We start from the raw sequence: 25380 nt of genomic DNA on the forward strand, positions 1-25380 counted from the left end.
AAACAGTATTTTGCAAAGTGACTTAGGTCAGTTACATGTTTTTCCCCACTACCTTCAGTGAGGTTATGTCACGTAATCTTAATATAGTTATATTAATTTGTTTCAGCCTGCATTCCACCCTGGGATTTTCCAGCATCCTGGTTATTTTTTAAAATTTGTATCCATTAAAGTTTCCTCTTTATGATGTATGGTCCAATAGTTTTTGACAAATGCTTGGAGTATATCCATCACCCCAGTACCATGCAGAACAGTTCCATCACCTCACAGCTCCTCATGAGTCTCCTTGTGTTTCATTCCTCCTACTCCCTCAGCCTTTGGCAACCACTGACCTAATTTCAGTCCCTATAGTTTCGTATGGCCTGGATTTTTTTTGTAGCAACTCTTTAATTTATTAGACATTAAAATTGCTGGTAAGCAGAGGTTCTCTTACTTTGTGGTTGAAGTTAGTTGATACCAGGATTCAAGTCCAGTCCTGACACTTACATTGCCCTGATCCTCAATTTTCTCATCTGTAAATGAGTATAAAAAAAAATAGTCCTAGCCTCATGGGGGTTCTTGGGAGGACTCAATAAGATAACAGTTGTTGGTACAGTGCCTGGCACATAGTAAGTAATCAATAAACTTGATGATAATAATACTTTATATTTGCTATCCTCATCATCACCATGGTGGGATATGAAAAAAGAATATTAAAGAGGCCAGGAAATGCTGCCGTCTTGAGTTGCTGGTGGCCATAAGAATGTACACATGGGCCCTTCCCTACAGGGGATGGAAAGAAGGCAGAGAGGATGTGACTGTAGCAGGGCAGGATTGATCCTCCGAAAGTCTTCCTCTGGTGTTTGTGGTGCCTGTGTGTATTTTCAGGGTTGATCCTGGAGTTAGTTACAGCTTCCTGAGGAGACAGAATCATCTGTCTGTCATTCAAAAATTGCCCTAGGCAGGGAGATTTTAGGGCTTCATTTTGGCTTTTCTCCTCCCCAGGATTTTTTTTTTTTTTCCGCTGAGATGATATTACAACACAGAAAGAACTTTAAAGAAGTAAATCACTGTAATCCCTACACCCAAGTGGGTTGATGTTTTGGTAGTTGCTGCCATCCCACACCTGCATTTTTACACATATGTAAACATTATTTATTTTATCATAAACATTTTTCCTTGTTGCTACATAGTCTTCATAATGATTTTTGGTGAAGATGTGACAGTTTCATGAACGGGATTCACCATCCTTCACTAAAGTACTCCCACTGTTTTGTGGCACAACTTCATGAATATCAATTTTTTGCTCCTGATGATTTATTTCCTTGGGATATACTCCCTAGAGTAGGAATTTTCTGTCAAAGGATAGGAATGTCTTTGTGGCTTTATCTGTAGCATTTTGCAGAAATAAAACATTACATCCTTTTTTGTATATTAATCTATATTTCATCAAAATACAGCTGTTCAGGGATGTGATCAAATATCTGGTGAAGAGTTTGAGACTAATGCTTCAACAGATCATTGATAAATTTATCATCTGACCATGTAATGCTTTTTTGGAAACCATGATTTTCTCTGATTAGTTTTCTCTCAGCTCTTGCCCCCCCAACTCCAAGTTCTCCTTCTCAGTACTTCTGGAGGGAACACTCCCAAAGTCTCCGGTCATTTCTCAGAAACTCATTCTTTATTTACTTTTGGAGTCAGGACTTGTTTGCATATGTAAAACCAGGACCATATTGTTTGCAGATGCTAGGGGTGCTGCCAGATAATTGAATGTAAAAAGTTGAGACTTTTGAATCATTTTTACAAACCAGGACACAAAAGAATGTTTTCTTAGAATTAAAAAAAAAAAAAGGCATGGAAATAAAGTTCGCGGGACTGGGTTTCTAATACAGACATTTCACTTTGTGTTCCTAGTAGGGATGTTTCAACTCCAGAGTTGGGGGTGGGGGTTGGGGGGGTGGGGGGAGGATAGAGGACTAAGATAAAACTTTGCAGATTCACTATCTAATCCAGAAAAACAAATGCATAAAAGGAGTTAGAATAACGAAACAAAAACTCAATCAGTTATTTATGATCCCATCTACTAGCATTAACAATACGTTTTTTCCTTTCTTGAATAGTTTTCTGTTTAGTTTTTGTTTGAAGATAAGAGTAGCTTAAAAGTAATTGTGTTTCCTATCAGTATTTGATAAAGCCCCCTTCCCCTTAGGGGAGCTGCCCAGATGTGATAGCACTTGTTGAAAGCGAATTGTTTTTTAGCATTAAATGCTTTTGTCATTTTTTTAAAAAAAGGAAATTAGCGTAGCTTCTAGTCTTTCTAGAAATGATAAAAACAGCTGAGAGCTTCTCATACAAATTGACTGGCTTAAACTAGAAGGCTGGATTCTTTTTCCAAGTGAATTTTGAACTCTGTAATAGTACCTGCAAGTATAATGGGGGAAAAGTGAGTTCTGAGGTCCTGCTCACACCTGCATCGCGGGCACCTACTGCAGCGTTCCAGTACAGTGAGGATGGGCATGGCTGGGATGCTCCAGACTCCAGTGCACATGGCCTGGGGTCGGGTGGGGGTGGAGGTGGTATCTGCTGCTGCTGTGGTCTCACCCACCTGGTAGGAGCCTGTGGCAGCTGCAGGGGCGGAGGCGGGAACCTCTGGAGGCTCAGGGTCGGCCCGGACTGCTTGCAGGGTGGCTCTGGGCCCGGTGGGCAGTTCTAGGGAAGAGTGCCCCAGGCTTAAGCAGGAGTGAGTGGCAGGTGTGGGTCTGGACAGGAGCTGAGAGCCCAGGGCCAAGAGGCCTAGCCAGGTTCTGATTTCTGGGACAAGCCGAGGCCTTGGGGGGTGGTTTAAGAGGTGTGGGGAGGATAGAAAAGTTCTGTTGTGGTACTGCTTTCACAAACACCTCCACCACAGTGTTCAAAATCATACATCTTCCAGTTCTCTAAAACTTTGGCCTTAACTCTATCTCTTGTCAGTATCAGCCTCTGTGGCCCATCTGGAAAGTGAGGGCAAGGCTGGCAGATTGGAGTGGAGGTGGAACTTGGAAGTACTTTGCAGGGGCCAGAGCCTCCCCTGGTTACATTTTTTATTTCAGGCTCCTGGTCCTGGGCTGTTCAGCCCATTCTTATTTATTTATTTATTTTCTTATTTATTTATTTATTCATTCATTCATTCATGGTCGTGCCGCACGGCTTCTGGGATCCTAGTTCCCTGCCCAGCGATTGAACCCAGGCCCTCGGCGTGGAGTCCGTTATAACCACTGGATCTTCAGGGAATTCCCTGTTCAGCCCCTTATGTGAAAATTCCAGGCTTGGTGATCAAGGGCTCAAGACTGGGAGTGCCTTCTCACCTCCTCTAAAACAGTGATTTAAAAATTACATTTTTGTTTGTTTGCTGTGCTATTTTCCAGGTATTTGTATTTGCATTTTTACTATGTTTTTTATTGAGAAAAATTACATTTTTAGGTTTGAACCTTAAGTAACCGTTTTAGTGGTAGTATGCATTTTTTTTTTTTTTTTTTTTTGTGGTACGTGGGCCTCTCACTGCCGTGGCCTCTCCCGCCGTGGAGCACAGGCTCCGGACGCGCAGGCCCAGCGGCCATGGCTCACGGGACCAGCCGCTCCGCGGCATGTGGGATCCTCCCGGACCGGGGCACGAACCCGTGTCCCCTGCATTGGCAGGCGGACTCCCAACCACCGCGCCACCAGGGAAGCCCCGGTAGTATGCATTTTTAACTCAAGTTAACACATTTGAGATTTGCTTTGTTTTGCTTTTAGGAAGATTTTTTTGGTTTTGTTTTTATTTTGTTTTTTCCTAGAGAAAGGTTAATACTTTGTATATTCTTGTCAGGACTCAAGTCTTGGCTAGTTTGGGGATTATGGGCCAATTGCTTCACTCCCCTAAACCTAGATTTGGGATTGGGGATTAATTTCTTATTTTTTCCAAGTTTGTATCCCCTGTCTGTGAGGCAGGGACAATAATTCAGGCCTCAGAGGTTACCCAAGTGTCACATAAGGTGATGATTATGCCAGGGCTGTACTGTGAGTTGTCATAATAGCAGAGCTGTGACTTTTGACTACATTTTTGTGGTAGTTCTTTTCCCTTCACCCAAATCTAGCACAGGGCTGGGCATGTGTAGAGATTCTTGTTAAATTGTACTGAACTAAATTTTCTAGGCCTAGGATCCCCACTGGTAAGAAGAAAGGAAAATGTCATCAGGGTGGATTAGCCCTGGGCCATTGGGTCTGAAGCCAGTGGGCTTGGAGGGGCTGTAGCCAAGGGGCCTCTTGGGCTCCCTGGGGTTGGATAGGGGTGGTCTCCGGAGCAGGGAAAGATGTTCAAGAGCGAGTTTTGATTGGCCCTACCTGGCCTCCCTCTGCTCTGCCCTCCTATCTTCACACCAGGGACTACCGGGTCCCTTTGTCATTCCTGGATTTGTATTTGAAAATGTTGTTAACAAAGCAGAAACCTGTCATCTTCTATTCAGGGACTCCCAAGTAATTGCTTAATGTTTATTTCTGTTTCTCCTCCCATTCTAAAACTGCCTGTAGAATTTAATGACCTTTTAAAAACTGTTCTTGAAAGCACCAACACCACCACTGTAGATCTTTCATATATGTTGGTTTTTGCTGTTTTTCCGCTTCTTCCCCTCTCCGCTCCAAAACTCATCCTTATTTTTTCCCCTCTTTTCTTCCTGGTTCAGAAGATGGAGGGATCAGTCAAGCTCCGGACAGTTCGAGAAGCACCGACGGACTGTGTCTGTCCCCCAGGTAAGTGGATGTTCGATTGTTGCTGGCGCCTGACTTCCATAGGCCTGGTCTTCTCTCTCCTGTCTACCCGAAACTGCCAAGGCCATGGTCAAGAGAATCACCGTGGGTTTCAGGCTGTCTGTGGTACCTTGTGGACTGTCCTGGGGCCTTTCTTCCTACATCATCTTCCCTGGTAGGTGTGTCATTAAAGATTCTGGCAAAATTAACTGACTTGGTTTGATGGGGATGGTGGTATTGGTGGAGGAGCTAAGAAACTCTTCAAGATGACTTACAATAAAGGCTTAGATGCTAGGAAAGTAGCAGCCATCCCCTTTTAAAGATGGAGAAGCAGACATGAGCCATCCGAACAGTGTTAACATTGTGACCCTAGCTCTGTTTCGAACATGAGGGGTGGTGGGTAGAGGAATAATCTGGCAAATATAGTTTTTCTTGGTTTTCATTTCTTTGGTGGAGGTAGAGGAAAGGAGCAGGAAACGTGGTCTGATTTGTTCAAATAATCATGTGTCTTGGGTTTTGATGGTGTAGACCAGGACGGCTGTGACTAGAATTGAGGATTTGTTGGTTCCTAATCCATGTGGCTCAAATCCTGATTCATATCGATCTTCCAGTTGTCCTCATTGGAGCTTTGCATGTATTATGACTGAGAATTTAGGGGTATAGTCTCAGCCCCAGTGTTTTCAGGGTTAGAATTATCCTCTCATAGAACAGTATGTAATATCAGTGAATGAGTGGAAAATTGTAACAATTCCCAGATGACCCACCATGCCGGACAAGGTGAGAGAACATGGGAGCTGAACCCAGGGGCCCTGTTCCTTGCTGTCATGCCTTCCATTAGCCAAGTTGTCTGGCATTTCCGAAACCACTTCACCTGGTCCAGAAACCAAGCTTATTGATGATTAACATCTCCAGATTGGGAGATGCCCTGAGATTTGTGCAAAGATGGACCCATGGTGTGAAAATTCAGTCTCTGGGGGCCCAGTGGAAGAGGATTTTACATTCGAGCTTGAGCTAGCCTTTCATAGGAACTCTGAGGTTTTAATAGGAGGGAAAAGGACATGATAAGTAATGATGTCATGAGCAGATCAGGAAGTCAGAAATTGCAATTCAGTGGGGGGAAAAAAATCAGTTCCACCAATGAATTTTTGGCTGATCTGCAAAATGTGTAAAACAATTCTTCTTGCTCCTCCCCTGCTCTTTCTTTCTGAGTATTGAATGGTTGTAAATTCATGTGAGTTATGTAGATGAGGGTTTTTTAAACTGGGAGTCACTGGGAATTCCCTGGCAGTCCAGTGGTTAGGACTGTACACTCTCACTGCCAAAGCCCCGGGTTCAATCCCTGGTTGGGGAACTAAGATCCCACAAGCCAAGCGGCGCGGCCAAACAAACAAACAAACCTGGGAGTCACAACACATTTATGAGACATGAAATCAGTTATGTGGGTTGCAGCCAGCATTCTGAAATTTTGAACTAGCAGAGACTGGAATAAAAAATACTGGAGTGAAGTATTTGTGTCAGCCATTTATATTTGTAAATGGCAGTGTGAAACGGGTTCCCTGCTATGGGTTGCTGACTGAAAGTTTGAAAACCACCAATACAGATGATAGATGGAGAGGGAGGAGGTGGCAGTGAGGGGACATGGAGCTCCTGAATAAATCCAGACCAGGTCCAGATCTTGGTCAGCCACTTACTGTTTGTGTTAATAAATGATACCAATACTGGAGTGGGCTCTGTAGGCTTTTTGATGTCATGGAGGAAATACAAAGCCCAGGACCTGGAGATAGTCTTGTGTTTGTCTTCCCTCGAGGTCTCTTGACTCACCAGGAGAGGTGTCAAGAAGGCCTCTGGGATGACCATGGAGGCCAAAAGCCTGGTCAGAATCCTCAGTTCCACTGAGACTCTGGGGGTGCCCAGCAGTCAGTGCTGTGCTGTCATTGTCCGAGGGGCTTGTGGCTGTGATCAGGCTGTCCTGGCAGGTATGGTCAGCGTGGCCCAGGGGGTGTAGCACCGCAGCCTCTGCCAGGCCCCAGTGCACACCCATGTCCACATCTGCTCTTTCTCTCCTGTCACCTTGAGCTGGAGAACTCACTTGAGCACTTTAGACTAGAGCCCTTTATCAGTGCAAAACCCCATAGGCTGGCACATTCTCCTCTGCCATAAAAAGCACAGAGGGCTTTTTCTCCAATACCAGAAGCCTTACCTCATTCCCTTTCTCCCTGGCTCTGATCTGCCCTGCAGACTTTTGGAGTCTGGACATGCAGACCACCCTCATTTGAGATACCCCATCTCATCTAAGATACCCGCAGATCCCCCTAGCCCAGTTCCTTCCCACGGCCCAGAGGACAGTGTAATCTTTTGTCAGATCCTAGGATGCAGCAAGACAGATAAGCGAGCCCAGAGAAGGGGGCGGCTCTTCTGTGTGTGTTACCCATTGTGAAGTGGGTGCTCAGGGAGCTCTGAGGCTGAAGGGAGGGGCAGGCTTCGGGCTGGAAGGTCAAGATTCTTCTCTTGCTGGAGTCAGTGGTGGGAGGACTGGCAGAGCTGTGCTCTGAACTAGCCCTGTGACCTCAGGCAAGTGAGAGGCCCTTGAACCTTGAACTTCTTGTCTATAAAACGGTATAGTGAGTTGAATTGTGTCCCCCCCCTCCCAAAAGATATGTCCCAGTCCTAACCCCTGGTATTTGTAAATGTGGCCTTATGTGGAAATAGGGTCTTTGCAGACATAATTAATTTAAGGATATTGAGATGAGATCATCCAGGGTTTAGGGTAGGCCCTAAATCCAATGATGAGTGTCCTTATAAGAGTCAAGAGGTAAGAGATTTGAGACACAGAAACACCCAGAGGAGAAGGCCATGGGAAGACGGAGGCAGAGGCCAGAGTGATGCATCTACAAACCTAAGAACACCCGGGATTGCCGGCAGCCACAGAAGCTGGACAGGGGCGTGGAAGGGATTCTCCTTAAGAGCTTTCAGAAGGAACCAGCCCTGCCAACACCTTGGTTTTGGACTTCTGGCCTCCAGAATTGTGAGACAATAGGTTTCTGTCATGTTAAGTCACCTAGTTTGTGGTCATTTGTTGTGGCAGCCTTAGGAAACTAAAATAAATGGGACCGTTAATCACCCTAATTATAAGGTTGCTGAGATAATCAAAATGTGGGGGACATAGGAACTTCCTACACCACCAGGTCTGAATCAGGTGTGTGGGGCTGCCACCTGGGAGCCCCCTCATGCGGCTCTTCCTCATACACCTGCCTCAAAAGAGACTTCTCTTCCTTCAGCGGAGAACTCAGGGCTGTAGATTCATGTGGCTTACCCATGTACCTGGGGATTCCAACGTCTTCTTTTCTTATGTTACTTATGTACTTATTGTTTTAAAATGTGTTTAAAGTTTTAAAATGTTTATTTTTGAATAGGAAATAATATGTGATGAAAGATTCAAGTACTACAAAAGATTACATGTGAAAACTAATTCCCCTCCCCTCCTCTCCCCCGGTTCTCCTGCTCCTCTTTCCAGGGGCCCTTTACCCATTTGCTGATGTCCTTCTGAGCAGCCCTTTCCAATAGAACTTTCTGTGATGATGGAAATATTCTATCTCTCTGCTAATCGAGCAGCCACTACTAGCCATGTGGGGCTACCAAGCCCCTGAAACATGGCTAGTGCAACTGACAAACTGAATTTAAAATTTTTGTTTAATTTAGAATGGATAAGCGGCAAGGTCCTAATGTGTAGCACGGGGAACTATATTCAATATCCTGTGATAAACCATAATGGAAAAGAATATAAAAATGAGTGTATGCATGTGTATAACTGTGTCACTTTGCTCTACAGCAGAGATTGGCACAACATAGTAAATCAACTATACTTCAATAAAAAAAATTTTTGTTTAATCTTAATTTAAATTGCCACGTGTGGCTGGTGGTTATGGTGTAGGACAGTTTTTTGAGGTTTTTGAGGTCATTTAGATACATTTCAGTGAGAAGCTCCCCTCCTGGTTTTACACAAATGGTATATGTTGTTGTCCCGGTGTTGCTTTCTCGGTTTGCAGTTTCCCTCTGAGATGGTCTGAATCATTCCATGTATCAGAGAGCAGGTGTTACCTTGTTTTGGGTTAAAAGACAAAATCCTGTTGGGCTGTCCTGTGAGGTACCTGGCCAGTCCACACCCCAAGGACGTTTGAATTGTTTCCCATCCTGTGTTCTTACAGACTGTCCTTCAGGGAACTGTTGGAGGGAAGGAGGACTGTTGTCTTGCCCGGTTCCCTGCCTTCCTCATGTTCTGTACTGAAGCCCGTCATGAGCCAGGCACTGCTGCAGGGCTTTGGGTCACTGGGCTGAAAGGATAGGAGCCCTCAGTCTGTTTGGGGCGCCACCACCAGAGCAGCAATTCTGGAATGTTGCAGGGGGTGGCCCCGAAGTCTGCTCTGTGGGAGACTCTGGCACGACCCAGTCCCCATTGTGCTGTGAACATTTGAGCATCCCAAGGGATGGGTCGGGGCCAGCACCCTGGAGCCTGAGAGGTTTGCATTTGACTCTGATGCTTAAACAGCCACCGAGTGGGCACATCCTGCACATCCTGGAGATATGGGCCATTCTGGTGTAAAAGCTCCTTACCTTAACTAACTCTTTTAATTACATTAATAAAATAAACAAATGAAAAGGAAACTTATTAGCTTACACAACTGGAATAGAGAGGTCAGAGGTGCAGCCAGTTTCAGGTATGTCTGGGCTCAGGGGTCTCTCTCCGCCTCTCAGCTCTTCCCTGAGTCATTTTCAGACACTGTCTCCTTGGGGTGGGAAAGTGGCCACCAACAGTCCCAGCAGTATATCAGACCTTCTCAGCAACCCCAGCAGATAGAGCACTCCCCTTTCTCAAAGGTGTCAGCATTGGGGAATAGGGAGTGTTATGGGCTGAATTGTATCCCCTTCCAAATTCAGATGTGGAAGTCTTAACCCCCACCTAGTACCTCAGAATGTGACTGTATTTGAGACAGGGTCTTTAAAGAGGTAAATAAGGTAAAGTGAGGCCATTAGGGTGGGCCCTCATCCACTATGACTGGTGTCCTTATAAGAAGAGATTAAGACACAGACACACACAGAGGGAAGATGACATGAAGCCAGGGAGAGAGGCCTCAGAAGAAACCAACCCTGCTGACACCTTGATCTCTGACTTATAACCTCCAGAATTGTGAGAAAATAGATTTCTGTTGTTTAAGCCACCCAAACTATGGTACTTAGTTTTGGCAGGCCAAGCAGACTAATACAGAGAGTTATTGTTGCAGGGTACAGAGTTTCTGTTTGGAAAGATGGAAAAGTTCTGGAAAATGGATAGTGGCAATAGTTATACAACATTGTGAAGGTACTAAATGCCATGAAATTGTGCACTTTTAAATGGTTAAAATGATATTTAAATTTTGTCTGTATTTTACTGTGATTAAAGAAAGAAGTCCCAGCATTGACCCTGATTGGCCTGGCTTGGGGCAGATGCCTCTCCTTGTACTAATTGCGTTCCTGGAGGATGGGACACATTGATTGGCCAGGTCTGGGTCATGTGACTGGTCTTGGACCTGGGGGGAGGCCGTTGTGGGGGAGGGTTGACACTACCAGAATCATGTAGGCTGAGAGTGGGGAAGGGTGGTTACCTCAAGAAAAAGTAGGGTGCTATTCCCAGAAAAAGAGAAAAGGGATGCAGCTGGGCAGACATAAATAATAGATGACCACTTCAGTCCAGCTCTGGGGGCAGCTGGCTAGACATGTCCAGGTGGTCCTAAGTGGGGACTATGGACAGACCCTGAGTTTGACCAGAGGCTTGCCTCCACTTCAAGCACATAAGTCTCTTCCCTCTGTTGAGCTGGTCCAACAGACAGTGCAGCTCAGTGATTAAGCACTTGAATTTTGGACCCAGACTGCCTGATTCAAATTCTTTGTCCCAGACTTCCTTGGTGGCGCAGTGGTTGGGAATCCGCTTGCCAATACAGGGGACACAGGTTCGATCCCTGGCCTGGGAAGATCCCACATGCCGCGGAGCAACTAAGCCCATGCGCCACAACTACTGAGCCTGTGTGCCACAGCTACTCAAGCCTGTGTGCCTAGAGCCCATGCTCCGCAACAAGAGAAGCCACTGCAATGAGAAGCCTGCACACCATAACGAAGAGTAGCCCCCGCTCGCTGCAACTAGAGAAAGCCCACATGCAGCAATGAAGACCCAATGCAGCCAAAAATAAATTAAAAAAATAAATTAAAAAACAAATTCTTTGTCCCTTACCAACTCCATGACCTCGAACTTATCCTCCCGGTGCCTCAGTTTTTCATCTGTGAAGTGGGGTTTCTAATACTACCTACCTCATAGAATCGTGCGAGGATTGAATGTGCTTGTAGAGAGTTTGTAGCAGGGCCTGGCACTGCTTCCTGAAAGTGAGTTAGTGGTTACCAGGAACCGAGATCCCTTGCCCCCAGGCCAGTCCAGACTCACTGTGTGCAGCCTCTTACCTTCCTGATTGTTGCCAGGGCTGCCAGAGAGGTAGGGACGAGGCGATTCAGAGTTGGCGGTTGGCTGGGAATATCCTGGAGGGAAGGAACAAAGGCCTGACAGACTTCCTTGGCACGTTCTTCTGGGATGTGGGTGAGAAAATGCTGGTGACAGAGCCCAGAAGTGAGGGAACCGGAAAGGAAAAGAAAACGTGTGGCCTGTGAACTCTTGTCAGCCACTAACGGCATCCGGAAGGCCTCATCATGCAAAACCTGGGGCTCTGCCCCTTTGCACAGTTTGCACTGGTTTCTAACTGGGCTCAACCTGCCCTGGAGAGTATTAGGAACTTTTCAGAAAAACAGTAATACTTTTCGTTTCCTTTTTGTGCCTTTTTGTGTTCTTGCATAATATCCCAGAGACATGGCGTGTGGTTTCCAAATGATAGGGACTGTGCTTGCAGTGTAGGGTGACTTTCCAGAAATTAATAAACAGATTTATCAGAGTTAGAAATTCGCTGCTCTGTGAAAATGTTTGGGAGTTTGAGCAGAGGAGTGAAACTCTGCTTAGGAGGACATGAAGTACAATGCAGAAATGATACAGAACCTGATACATTTCATTGACAGTTTATGGCAAATGTTGCAGAGTGGAACAGAAATGGTCAGTTACTCTATTCAGCCTGTTTACTGTATTTGTAGGTTTAGGAATTTGCTTAAGGCAGCGGGGAGGGGGTGGGGGGGTGCTTTCTTACTACATTGAAGCAAAAAATGGTTATCCTACTTTGAGTTATTTCTTATTTGTAGAATTTTTTAAAATGATACTTTTTTTAATGTGTTAAATCCTAGTTGACTTGCGTTCATGGTAAAACTAAGTAGTTTAATGGCAGTTTATCCCATTATGTCAGACTGTACAAAGTTGAAGAAGATAATTTGTGTGTCTGATTTTTTTTTTTTTTTTGCCAGAATTCTCTGGAGAATTCATTCATTCGTTCATACATTCATCTCTCTCTACCCTATTTTGTGCTTGTCCTGTGGGTGATATTGACTAAGATTGTTAGAGGAATTGCGGACCCAGTTGTTAGAGGATGATGGCACACATACAGGAACCATAATATATTGAGAATGGGAAGAATCCTAAGAAAAATGTCCCACAGAAATTGAAAGGAGGGAGAGATCACCTCAGATCAAGGAGGCCTGGGTGGGGGAAGATGACAGTTGGGCAGGGTTTTGAAGACTGGTTGACATCTTAGCCAGCTGGGATGGGAGACACATTCCACAAGACCTGGCATACTGAGCAGAGGCAGAGGGGAGCTCTGGGAGCGTCAGGGAGCTCTGTTAGGTTGGAAGGTGTTAATGAGAGGTGAGGGTGGGTCTTGATTATGGAGGGATGTGAGCTTCATTCCATGGGACACAGTTGAAAGGTATGTGAGTAGAGTTCAGCTTTAAGAGGAGGACTCTAGAAACAGCATGGAGGATGGACTGGATCACAAGTTTGCTTCAGCAGAGAAGCCCACTGAGAGGGTGCTCTGGATGCAGACAATCTTGTCTTGTTCCCCGATGCGTCCCCTGAACCTAGAACAGTGCTGGGCATGTGGAGAAGGGGTGGTAAATATTTGCTGAATGACTGCCCTGGAGGAGAGGTCATGAGAACTTGAATGAGGGCCATGAGAATTGATGGCAGGGAACAGCTGTGAGAGGCACTGGGCCATGTGGTGGACAAAACTCACAAACAGGATGGATGGGCACGGGAGGGGACAGAGGTGCCCAAAGCTGGAAGCCCGTGGGAAGGTGATATCCTGAACAGAAACAGGAAATCCCCAAAGAGGGATTTAGAAGGGAAGATGATAAGCATAGTTTTGGACAGTGGCCTTATGAACCAATTTGTAGACCCACTGCTGAATGGAAGAAAATAATTAGAAGTCTTCTCTTAAGGCATCATCTAGCCACTCTGAACCTATTAATTGTAAAATGTACTGTGTCCTGTAAATAAACGTCTTGAGGGCGCTCAAGACGTTTTGTTAATTTTGTTTGTTTGTTTAAATACAGAATATTTATTAAGAAGACATTAACATGCTTAGATACACAAATTAAACCACTTATACACATGCCATTCTCAGTGAACTGTAAGGAAAAAAACCATGAAGAACAAAATTAGTTGCTTTCAGATAAGTTTTTGTGTTTTCTAGCTATCATATGTCTATTTGCATATTAGGAAGTTATTAGCACTGATATATAAACTTTTTTCCCAATCTTAATGTAACTTTTTGGCAAGGGGACGTTCACAAAAATTTGCATTGAAGTCTGAATGTAAATTACAGACTCTTACAAGAGGTTATGCATTGACCTTTGGGAATTGGAGATTTTCTTGTGACCACTAGAGGGAGCCCACTATATTCATTAAATTCATTAAATTCTGTAGAAATCTAATGGAATTTTTAAAAATGATAATTAATATTAAAAAAATTTATTAGAAAGTACACAAAAGTTCAAACCAAGGGCAATGAAATACAAAGTTAGCCTTTCACTCTGTTGTTTTTTCTACTAAAACAGAAGATCACTGAGAATTTTCCAGATGGCTCCAGAATAGAGTGGTGTGTTGTTGGTTTCAGAAGGTGTTGTTGATTATGCAAAGTGTAAAATAGCAACTAGCAAGCACATTCCCACTCACCCAAAATTTATTGAGCACATCTGGTTTAGACCCAGTAGAGACTCCCTGAAGCTGTGGGAAGATCCCATCTTGGCCAACTCTATGCCAGCCGTTGGATGACAGGTGCAACTCTTCACTCCGTGAGGTGTCGTGTAACTTTGTACATTGGGATTATTAAATGTCTCGCATATCAAGAGCTACTCACATGGTGGGACCGCCTCTTCCCAGGGGTAAGTTCAATGCAGTCATAATATTTTGTTTCTTAGCTCTCTTCTTATGCCAAAGTATATTCCACATGGATTGAAGATTTAAATGTGAAAAATAAAACCATGGAAGGCAAGACAAAAATACAACAGGTCACTTTTTAAAATTATAGGTAGAAATAGACTTTATAAGCTCGGTACTGAAGTCAGAAACCATAAAGCAGCAGTTCTCAACCAGGGATGATTTTGCTTTGTGGGGACTTTGGCAATGTTTGGAGACATTTTTGATTTGTCTCAACTTGAGGGGTGGGGTGCTACTGGCATCTAGTGGGTAGAGGCCAGGGATGCTGCTAAACATTCTACAATGTACTGGAGAGCCCCCAACATAAAGAATTATCCCACCCAACTGTCAGTGGTGCCAATGTTGAAAAACTCTTCTATAGAATAAATGTTTTCTTAAATGATTTAAGCTTAAAAGCTTAAACTTTCTGTCTAGAAAGAAAATTCCACCTTAAAGTTTAAAGATAAATGGCAAACTGAAAACTTAGCGTATATAACAAGCACATGGTTAATATTCATGAGATATAAAGTGCTTTTGCAAAAGAATAAGGAAAAGTCAAATATTTTAGTGGAAGAATGGGCAAAGGAGATGAATAGGGAGTTCACAGAAACGAAATGCACGCTGAGGAAGGAGGCTGGGAAAGGACAGGATGCGGGGCAGTTCCGGGAATCTAGGCAGCAGGAACGGAGGGGCAGTCCCCCGGGGAGCTAGAGCTCGCTTGGATGTGTCTGCACCAACTGTTTTTTGGCCTGTCATTCTGCCTGAGGTTCAGGGTCTCAGGAGAGAGAGCCCTACTGGGCAGGTCTGACCCCTGTGCCCATTCCTCTGCCTGTGGCTTCCAGGGCAGGGCTGAGAGGGAAGAGCACCTCCCCCACAGGTGCCAGGATGCTGCACAGTGTAGGGGAGGGGAGTCTGGGTTTAATACAGGTGGACTTGGCAGTGAATGCCAACTGTGGCCGCCCACCGGCTCTGTGAGCTTGGGCAAGTGACCTGATTCTTTAAACTCTCCATCTCCTTGTGTGTAAAATGGGAAAACATTATGTACCTCGGGGGTTTGTTTTGAGGATATTCTGAGACAAGTGTATGTGGAAGTGCTTGGCACACCCTAGGCATCTCGTAATGTCTGTTCATTTATCCCTAAGGAAAGTGGTCTGTGGTCCTCAGGAGGTGAGAGTCAGACACAGATCATTATTATGGGGGTGGGGAGAGGGTACTTAGTAAGCAAGCCCAGCCCTTTCCTTTTGTTGCCTCCTCTGCAGAAAAGAATGTCATTTCTGCTTAGTCTCTTGGTTCCTTTAGTGCCAGGATCCCCCAGCGAACCTTCTGCTCAAAGATAGAGAAAGAGCAACTCCTGGCTCCTCTGGGAGCCCTTGAACTTGGGATTCCCTCTGCTGCCTTGTAGGTTGTCAGCAGGCAGCATGGTAAAGCCCTTTTCTCTTGGGTGGCCCTGGGGTTTCCTTCCTGATCCACCAAAGACTTTTCTGCCCTGATCCAATGTTATTTTACATTTTTGTTTAGTCCTGGCTTTAGAAATAGGATGAATGCGGCTAAGCTGCCTTCCCTACGAGGTCATGATTTTCATGACACTGTTAGGCTTGAGGTGGCCTGTTGTCTGGTCATTTCCTTAGAAGTAGCCTGTGTGGCCCACTCACAAGCTAGCACAGGAAGAAATTCAAAGCACCGGAGGCTAAGGCTCCGAGGGGAAGGGGGGGTCTAAGGAAAAGTCCAGAAAGCAAAGGATGGTGTGGAGGATGGGCCAGCTCCCCCATTAGAAGCGCACACGCCTTCATGGTGCATTGTGAAGAATGTACTTTTAAAATGCAGAGATGATTCCCAAGAGAACATGCAAACATCTACAAGAGTAGCTGTGCAGTGGGGAAAGGGCAGCCATTTAGAGTATTATTGGACACTGGCTCTGTGCTAACCCTAATCCCTGGGGATGCTAAGTATGACTGTGCTCAGAATGTGAGCTCATGGAGTCAGGGGAAAATGGAGTTTTGACCCAAATTGATGTCACAATGGGTCCAGTGGGGCTTCCCTGGTGGCGCAGTGGTTGGGAGTCCGCCAGCCTGTGCAGGGGGATGCAGGTTCGTGCCCTGGTAGGGGAGGATCCCGCGAGCTGTGGAGGCTTGGCCCCCGCATCAGGGCTACTGAGCCTGCGCTCTGGAGCCCATAAGCCACAGCTGCTGGGCCCGCGTACTGCAACTGCTGAGGCCCGTGCACCTGTAGCCCATGCTGTGGGGGTGGGGTGGGGACTGCCACCGCCACCACCACTGCCACCTCGCACCGTGGCGAGGAGTGGCCCCCACTCACTGCAACTGGAGGGGGCCTGCACGCAGCAATGAAGTCCCAGCGCAGCCAAAAATAAATAAATTAAAAGAAAAAAAGTAAAATGCAGAGATGAGACTATATGTGCCCCTGGATGGGTGGCGGCAGTAGGTGACCTGGAGGCAGAGCAGAGAATCGGCTGTGCCACCCACAGAAGGACTGGACAGTGACTTTACCCCTGGGTGTCACCCCCATCCTTGGCACTGACTGTCACACAGGTGGGGATAGAGGCAGACCATGTTGGCCCAAGTACTTGCTGAAGGGTCAGCTGTGCCCAGGAGCAGCATATTTATTAGCTGTGACTGTGGGCCTCACAGTACCCTGCAGGGAGGGGGAGTGGTCTTAGCGCTTTCTGTGTGTGTGGCGGGGAGGGGAGCTCTGAGAGGACAGGGCGCTGCCTCTGAGGAAGGCCAGGAGCAGCTGCCCAGGAGTGATACCCCCGCCCCCACCGCTACCCCCACCCCCCCACCCCCCCCACCCCCGTCAAGGCAGGACTTGGGCTTAATTTCTAGGAGGTCAGGGCAGTGCCTCAGGCTGCCCCATGCCTGTTTGCTCCCTGAGGGTGCTCCCTCTCCTCTTGCCCCTCCCCCTCGGGATCCCGGAGCTCCGTCAGGGGCTGGGTTGTGGAGGGTCTGTGAGAATCGATTTCTGTTACCCTGGACACTGGCCCTTCACTGCTGGAAGTGGGTGTAGAAAAGAGGAGGAAGGGGTTGGGGCACGCGGGGCGGGGAGGGTGAAGAACTCAGGCAGGAGAGGGTAGGGAATGCAGGTTAGATTGGGGTGGGTGAGGGAGTGGGGAGAAGTGGGGGAGCAATGCGTGAACCCCGGTGTACCTGTCCTGCCCCCATGGGGGCAGGGACTCTGAGCCCCCAGGGCTGGCTGTGGGAAGGTTCCAGATCCTCTAGCCAGAATCCTCTGAGGGCCGACTCAGTTGGTCTCTAGGGCCTCTCTTAGGATTATTGAGAAAAGCTCGTTTCCTACCTAGAACACACCACTTTCTTCTTTCTGAAGGTCCCCACCTTCCCACAGGGCCCCCCTTCCAGGCTTCTTAGCAGGCAGTCCTTCTTTTATTTTTAAAAAATTATTATTATACAAGCAAACTATGCTTCTTAAAATTATCCTACCATCCCACTCCTCAAAAAAAAGTCTCTCTTGTACCCCCCACCTCACTACCCTATCCAATCCCGAGCCCTAGATGTAATTATTTGACCAGTTTAGTTTGCATTCTGCAGACCTTTTTCTGTGCTTCAACAAGTACATACATTTAAATACTTATAGAAATAAAATAATGTGAGGTATTCTGTAGTTTTTTGTTTTCTTTTGTTCTGTTTTTAATACATCTTTATTGGAGTATAATTGCTTCACAATACCGTGTTAGTGTCTGTTGCACAACAAACTGAATCAGCCATATGCATACACATGTCCCCATATCCCCTCCCTCTTGAGCCTCCCTCCCATCCTCCCTGTCCCACCCCTCTGGGTCATCACAAAGCACCGAGCCGATCTCCCTGTGCTATGCTGCTGCTTCCCACCAGCCAACTATTTTACATTCGGTAGTGTATATATGTTGATGCTACTCTCACTTCACCCCAGCTTCGCCCTCCCACCCCATGTCATCAAGTCCATTCTCTATGTCCACCTCTTTATTCCTGCCCTGCAATAGGTTGATCCATACCTTTTTTTTTTTTAGATTCCATATATATGCATTAGCATATGGTATTTGTTTTTCTCTTCTGACTTACTTCACTCTGTATGGCAGACTCTGGGTCCACCCACCTCAGTACAAATAACTCAATTTCATTTCTTTTTATGGCTGAGTAATACTCCATTGTATATATGTGCCACATCTTTATCCATTCATCTGTCGATGGACATTTAGGTTGGTTCCATGTCCTGGCTATTGTAAATAGTGCTGCAATGAACATTGTGGTGCATGTCTCTTTGAATTATGGTTTTCTCAGGGTATATGCCCAATAGTGGGATTGCTGGGTCATATGGTAGTTCTATTTTTACTTTTTTAAGGAACCTCCATACTGTTCTCCATAGTGGTTGTAGCAATTTACATTCCCAACAACAGTGTAGGAGGGTTCCCTTTTTACCACACCCTTTCCAGCATTTATTGTTTCTAGCTTTTTTGATAATGGCCATTCTGACCGGCGTGAGGCGATACCTCATTGTAGTTTTGATTTGCATTTCTCTAATTATTAGTGATGCTGAGCATCTTTTCATGTGTCTCTTGGCCATCTGTATGTCCTCCTTGGTGAAATGTCTATTTAGGTCTTCCAACCATTTTTTAACTGGATTGTTTGTTTTTTTTAAATTGAGCTCCATGAGCTGTTTGTATATTTTAGAGATTAATCCTTTGTCTGTTGTTTCATTTGCAAATATTTTCTCCCATTCTGAGGGAGGTCTTTTTGTCTTGTTTATGGTTTCTTTTGCTGTGCAAAAGCTTTTAAGCTTAATTAAGTCCCTTTTGTTTATTTTTGGTTTTATTTCTGTTACTCTAGGAGGTGGGTCAAAAAAGATCTTGCTGTGATTTATGTCAAAGAGTGTTTTTCCTATATTTCCTCTAAAAGTTTTATAGTGTCTGGTCTTACCTTTAAGTCTTTAATCCATTAGGAGTTTATTTTTGTGTATGGTGTTAGGTAGTGTTCTAATTTCATTATTTTACATGTAGCTGTCCAGTTTTCCCAGAACCACTTATTGAAGAGATTGTCTTTTCTCCATTGTATATTCTTGCCTCCTTTGTCATAAATTAGGTGACCATATGTGTGTGGGTTTATCTCTGGGCATTCTATCTTGTACCATTGATCTATATTTCTGTTTTTGTGCCAGTACCATACCATCTTGATTACTGTAGCTTTGTGGTATAATTTGAAGTCTGGGAGCATGATTCCTCCAACTCCGTTTTTCTTTCTCAAGATTGCTTTGGCTCTTTGGGGTCTTTTGTGTTTCCATACGAATTGTAAGTTTTTGTTCTAATTCTGTGAAGAATGCCATTGGTAGTTTGATAGGGATTGCATTGAATCTGTAAATTGCTTTGGCTAGTAGAGTCTTTTTCACAGTGTTGATTCTTCCAATCCAAGAACATGGTATATTTCTCCATCTGTTATGTCATCTTTGATTTCTTTCATCAGTGCTTTATAGTTTTCTGAGTACAAGTCTTTTGCCTCAGGCAGGTTTATTCCTAGGCATTTTATTCTTTTTGTTGCAATGGTAAATGGGAGTGTTTCTTTCATTTCTCTTTCTGATTTTTCATTGTTGGTGTATAGGAATGCCAGAGATTTCTGTGCATTAATTTTGTATCCTGCAACCTTACCAAATTCATTGATTAGCTCTAGTAGTTTTCTGGTGGCATCTTTAGGATTCTCTATGTATAGTATCATGTCATCTGCAAACAGTGACAGTTTTACTTCTTCTTTTCTGATTTGGATTCCTTTTATTTCTTTTTCTTCTCTGATTGCTGTGGCTAAAACTTCCAAAACTATGTTGAATAATAGCAGTGAGAGTGGGCAACCTTTTCTTTTTCCTGATCTTAGAGGAAATGCTTTCAGTTTTTCACGATTGAGAATGATGTTTGCTGTGGGTTTGTCGTATATGCCCTTTACTATGTTGAGGTAGGTTCTCTGTATGCCCACTTTCTGCAGAGTTTTTATCATAATGGGTGTTGAATTTTGTCGAAAGCTTTTTCTGCATCTATTGAGATGATCATATAATTTTTCTTCTTCAATTTGTTAATATGGTGTATCACATTGATTGATTTGCGTATATTGAAGAATCCTTGCGTCCCTTGGATAAAGCCCACTTGATCATGGTGTATGATTTTTTTAATATGCTGTTGGATTCTGTTTACTAGCATTTTGTTCAGGATTTTTGCATCTATGTTCATCAGTGATATTGATCTATAATTTTCTTTTTTGTGATATTTTTTTCTGGTTTTGGTATCAGGGTGATGGTGGCCTTTTAGCATGAATTTGGGAGTGTTTCTCCCTCTGCAATTTTTTGGAGGAGTTTGAGAAGGATCAGTGTTAGCTCTTCTCTAAATGTTTGATAGAATTTGCCTGTGAAGCCTTCTGGTCCTGGACTTTTGTTTGTTGGAAGATTTTTAATTAAGGTTTCAATTTCATTACTTGTGATAGGTCTGTTTATATTTTCTAATTCTTCCAGTTCAGTCTTGGAAAACTGTACCTTTCCAGAATTTGTCCATTTCTTCGTGGTTGTCCATTATCTTCTTCTTGGATTGATCCTTTGATCATTATGTAGTGTCCTTCCTTGTCTCTTGTAACATTCTTTCTTTTAAAGTCTATTTTATCTGATATGAATATTGCTACTCCAGCTGTCTTTTGATTTCCATTTGCACGGAATATCTTTTTCCATCCCTTCACTTTCAGTCTGTAGGTGTCCCTAGGTCTGCAGTGGGTCTCTTGTAGACAGCATATATATGGGTCTTGTTTTTGTATCCTTTCAGCCAGTCTGTGTCTTTTGGTTGGGGCATTTAATCCATTTACATTCAAGGTTATTACCGATATGTATGTTCCTATTACCACTTTCTTAATTGTTTTGGGTTTGCTTTTGTGGGTCTTTTTCTTGTCTTGTGTCTCCCGCTTAGAGAAGTTTCTTTAGCATTTGTTGTAAAGGTGGTTTGGTGTTGCTGAATTCTCTTAGCTTTTGTTTGAAAAGCTTTTGACTTCTCCATCGAACGTGAATGAGATCCTTGCTGGGTAGAGTAATGTTGGTTATAGGTTTTTCTCTTTCATCACTTATCCTGACACTTATCCATCACATATCCTGACACTCCCTTCTGGCCTACAGAGTTTCCACTGAAAAATCAGCTGAGAACCTTATGGGGATTCCTTTGTGTGTTATTTTTTGTTTTTCCCTTGCTGCTTTTAATATTTTTTCTTTGAATTTAATTTTTGTTAGTTTGATTAATATGTGTCTTGTTGTGTTTTTCTAGGGTTTATCCTTTATCGGACTCTCTGTGCTTCCTGGATTTGGGTGACTATTTCCTTTCCCATGTTAGGGAAGTTTTCTACTATAATCTCTTAAGATATTTTCTCAGACCCTTTCTTTTTCTCTTCTTCTTCTGGGACCCCTATAATTCGAATGTTGGTGTGTTTAGTGTTGTCCCAGAGGTCTCTGAGATTGTCTTCAATTCTTTTCATTCTTTTTTCTTTATTCTGCTCCTCAGCAGTTATTTCCACCATTTTGTCTTCCAGCTCACTTATTCATTCTTCTGCCTCCGTTATTCTGTTACTGATTCCTTCTAGTGTCTTTTTCATTTCAGTTATTGTGTTGTTCATCTCTGTTTGTTTTTTCTTTAGTTCTTCTAGATCTTTGTTAAACATTTCTTGTATATTCTCAACCCGTGCTTCCATTCTATTTCCGAGATTCTGGATCATCTTTACTATCATTACTCTGAATTCTTTTTCAGGTAGATTGCCTCTTTCCTCTTCGTTTATTTGGTCTTGTAGGTTTTTACCTTGCTCCTTCATCTGTGACATATTTTTTTGCCATCTCATTTTTTTTTTAATGAGTGGGATTGTGTTCCTGTTTTACTGGTTGTTTGGCCTGAGGCTTCCAACACTGGAGTTTGTAGGCTATTGGGTAGAGCTGGGTCTTGGTGCTGAGATGAGGAACTCTGTGAAACCTCACTCTGATGAATATTCCCTGGGGTCTGAGGTTCTCTGTTAGTCCAGTGGTTCAGACTCGGAGCTCCCATGTGGGGTGGCAAAAAAAAAAAAAAGAGAGAGAACAATAACAAAGTAAAAAATAAAATTAGACTAGGAAACTAACAGATATGTTAGAAAGAATGTGAAAGTAAAACTATAGATGAATCAACAACCAGAAGGTACATCAGTACCACAACAGTAAAAAAGAGGAGGAGGGAAAAGAAAAAAAAAGGGGGGAGGGGGAGGCCTTGGCTGTGGAGAACAGGGCCTAAACAAGGGTGAGGTTTGGGCAGTGGGTGGGGCCAGTGCTCAGGACCCACAGGGCTAGAAAAGGCCCTGGGGTCTGTGAGGGGTGGGGCTTAGGCTCAAGGAAAAGAAGGGGCCCAGGCATGCCCCCCACCCTGGTCTCAGAGGGCAGGGAACCTCACCTGGGAGCCCAGAAGGCTTCTTGGGCTCGAGTGGGTGGGGCAAACTGCCCTCCTCTCCTCTCTTGCTCCTCTGGTCTGGGGTCTGGGAAGGCCCCTCCCACTTGCCTCTCCTGATCTCCCTGGCCTCCCTCCTATGCCCCCAGGACCCATGGAGCCTGGATGGGGCTTTGGAGGGAGGGAAAGCGACTTGGGAGTTCAGCAGGCTCCCTGGCCCAAGTGGGCCAGGCAGTCATCCTCTGTTCCTCTCCCCACTCTTCCTGGAGAGTCCCTCCCACATGCCTCTCCTGATCTCCCTGGCCTCAGGGGCTCCGATCTTGTCTGGCCTTCACTTCTCCTCCCCCCTCATTCCCCCTACGTCCTACTGGTTCACTCTGGGGTTCCTCCCGTCTCCTTGGGTGTCAGAGTCCCCCACCAGTGGCCAGCAGGCGCCCTAGTTGTGGGGAGACGCTATCTCTGCATCTTGCCACACCACCATCTTGACTCCTCCTCCTGTAGTTCTTTTTAACTTCACAATATGAGGGTACTGTTCCCTGTCAGTCCAACCTGAATGGGCTCCAGGGGCCCGTGGACCATTCTTATCTTCAAATAAACACCAGGATGTGACTCAAGGTGGTTGCTGTGGCTCCCAGCCCACTCCTTCCTCTCTTCCCCCTCTATCCCCTGAGCTCTGGTCTTTTTTTGCTCCCCTGCCTTTCTGGACTTTTTCCACATTTCCCTCCACACCAATCATTTTCACTCTTTCCAGCATAAAAGTCTCTCAGTATGTGTCCTGCTCCTTCTGCTCCTGTCCTTTCTGTCCTTTCTCCTGGTCAGCCCATCTGAAGCCATGGTCACAAGTGGGCAAGTGCAGGGGCTTCTGCAGGAGGTGCTAGAAAGGCAGTGAATCTGTTCACATTTAATATTGTGTCCCTGCAACCATTAAGAGCTTTTGTCACTATAACATCAACATATATGTGCCTCTGATGTCTGCCTCATTATTTGTTTTAACTTTTTGTCAAAATAGAACTTACTACAGGCATGAGCACATATCCTAAGTTTAGAGCTTGATGAATTTCCACAACCAAAACACACCTGTGTCCAGGTCTAGAAACAGCACATGAACTGCCCTCTAGAGACCCCCAGCTACCTGAGGGTAACCACTGTCCCTGTTTCTCACATAATAGACTTGCTTTGCCTGTTTTTGAACTTTATCTGGATGGAATCACACACTGTAGATTCTTTTGTGTCTTTAGTTGAGCGTTATGGGATTTATCTGTTGCTGCATGTAGTGATGGATTGTTCGTTTATTTATTCATTTTATTATTGTTGGGCATTTGGGTTGTTTCCAGTTTGGGGCTATTATGGGCAGTGCTGTTGTGAGCAATCGTGTATGTGTTTTGGGGAACATATGTATGCATTTCTGTTGTGTTTATACCTTACAGTGGCATCGCTGGGCATAAGATATACAGATGTTAAATTTTGGTAACTAGTACCACGTCATTTTCCAAAGAAGGTGATAGTTCCACCAAGTGAGTATGAGAATTCCAGAATTCCAGGTGCTCCATGTCCTCACCAACACTTGGCATTTTCTGTCTGTTTTGTTTTAGCCATCCTGGTGGCTGTGCATGTCTGTGTCTGGACTGCCTTTTCTGCTCCATTATCCTATTTGTCTATCCATGTGTGATTACCACATTATTTTAATTACCAAAGCTTCAGTGTTGATATCAGGTGGTGTTTTGTGCAGAATTGCCTTTGCTATTCTTGGGCCTTTGCATTTTCATACAACTTTTACAACCTGTTTGCAAATTTCTATTAAAATAACAACAACAGCAACAACAAAACAACAACAACAAACCCCAACCCTGCTGAGACTTTGAATGAGATTCATTGAATATTGATAATAATTTAGGAAGAAATGACATCTTGACAATACCAAGGCCTTCAATTTACGAACATGTTGTATCGCTCTATTGGGGTAATTTTATTTGACAGTATTTTATAGTTTTGAGCGTAGAGGTCTTGTACATGTTACATTTATTCCTAGGAATTTAATGTTTTTTTGGATGCTATTTTAAATGATAATATTTAAAAAATTTGCTTTCTGTTGGTTGCTGATGATTTTTCATGTTCCCCTTGTTTTCAGTGTTTTTGCTGCTTCACTTTTTTAAAATATTTATTTGTTTGTTTATTTATTTATTTATTTTGGCTGCACCAGGTCTTAGTTGCAGCACGTGGGATCTTCGTTGTGGCATGTTTAGTTGCAGTATGTGGGCTTCCTAGTTGCAGCATGCATGTACGATCTAGTTCCCTGACAAGGGATCAAACCTGGGCCTCCTGCATTGGGAACTCGGAGTCTTACCGACTGGACCACCAGGGAAGTCCCACTACTTCACTTTTTAATTCTAATAGTTTAATAGTCTTTTAGATTTTTCGTGTATTTTCTATCATGTCATCTATAAGTAGAATTTTGTTTCCTATTCTTATTCCTTTTATTTCTTTTACTTTACTCATTGCTTTGGCTAGGACCTTCAGTGTGCTGAAGAGAATTATTACCAATTCTATTGCAGGCATCCTGGTTTCATAAGTGAAGTCAGAAGAAACATTAAGTATGACCATTGCTTTAGGTTTTTGTAGATATCAATCAAATTAAATAAGTTCTCTTCTTAGTTTGCTGAGAGGTTTTTTTTTAAGAAAAGTTATGATTGGGTGTTAAGACTTGTCAAGTGATGTTTGTACATTTAGGAGATGATCATATGATATTTCTCCCTTTTTTTCTCTCAAAATACTGAATTATGATGATTGATTTTAACATGTTAACTACCCCAGAATAAACCCCACTTGGAGGGGCTCTATTTTTTAA

General features: G+C 44.2%; 1 protein-coding gene across 1 annotated transcript in view; it reads left to right on the forward strand.

The window, feature by feature from the left end:
- Positions 1-25380, forward strand: part of COL23A1 (collagen type XXIII alpha 1 chain) — a 354295-nt gene that overhangs the window by 25747 nt on the left and 303168 nt on the right. The window contains exon 2 of the mRNA XM_049707215.1: positions 4677-4743. Coding sequence (XP_049563172.1) covers positions 4677-4743 — 67 coding nt within the window. The remainder of the gene's footprint in view (positions 1-4676; positions 4744-25380) is intronic.

This window comes from Orcinus orca, chromosome 3, assembly GCF_937001465.1.
Source record: "Orcinus orca chromosome 3, mOrcOrc1.1, whole genome shotgun sequence".
NCBI lineage: Eukaryota > Metazoa > Chordata > Mammalia > Artiodactyla > Delphinidae > Orcinus > Orcinus orca.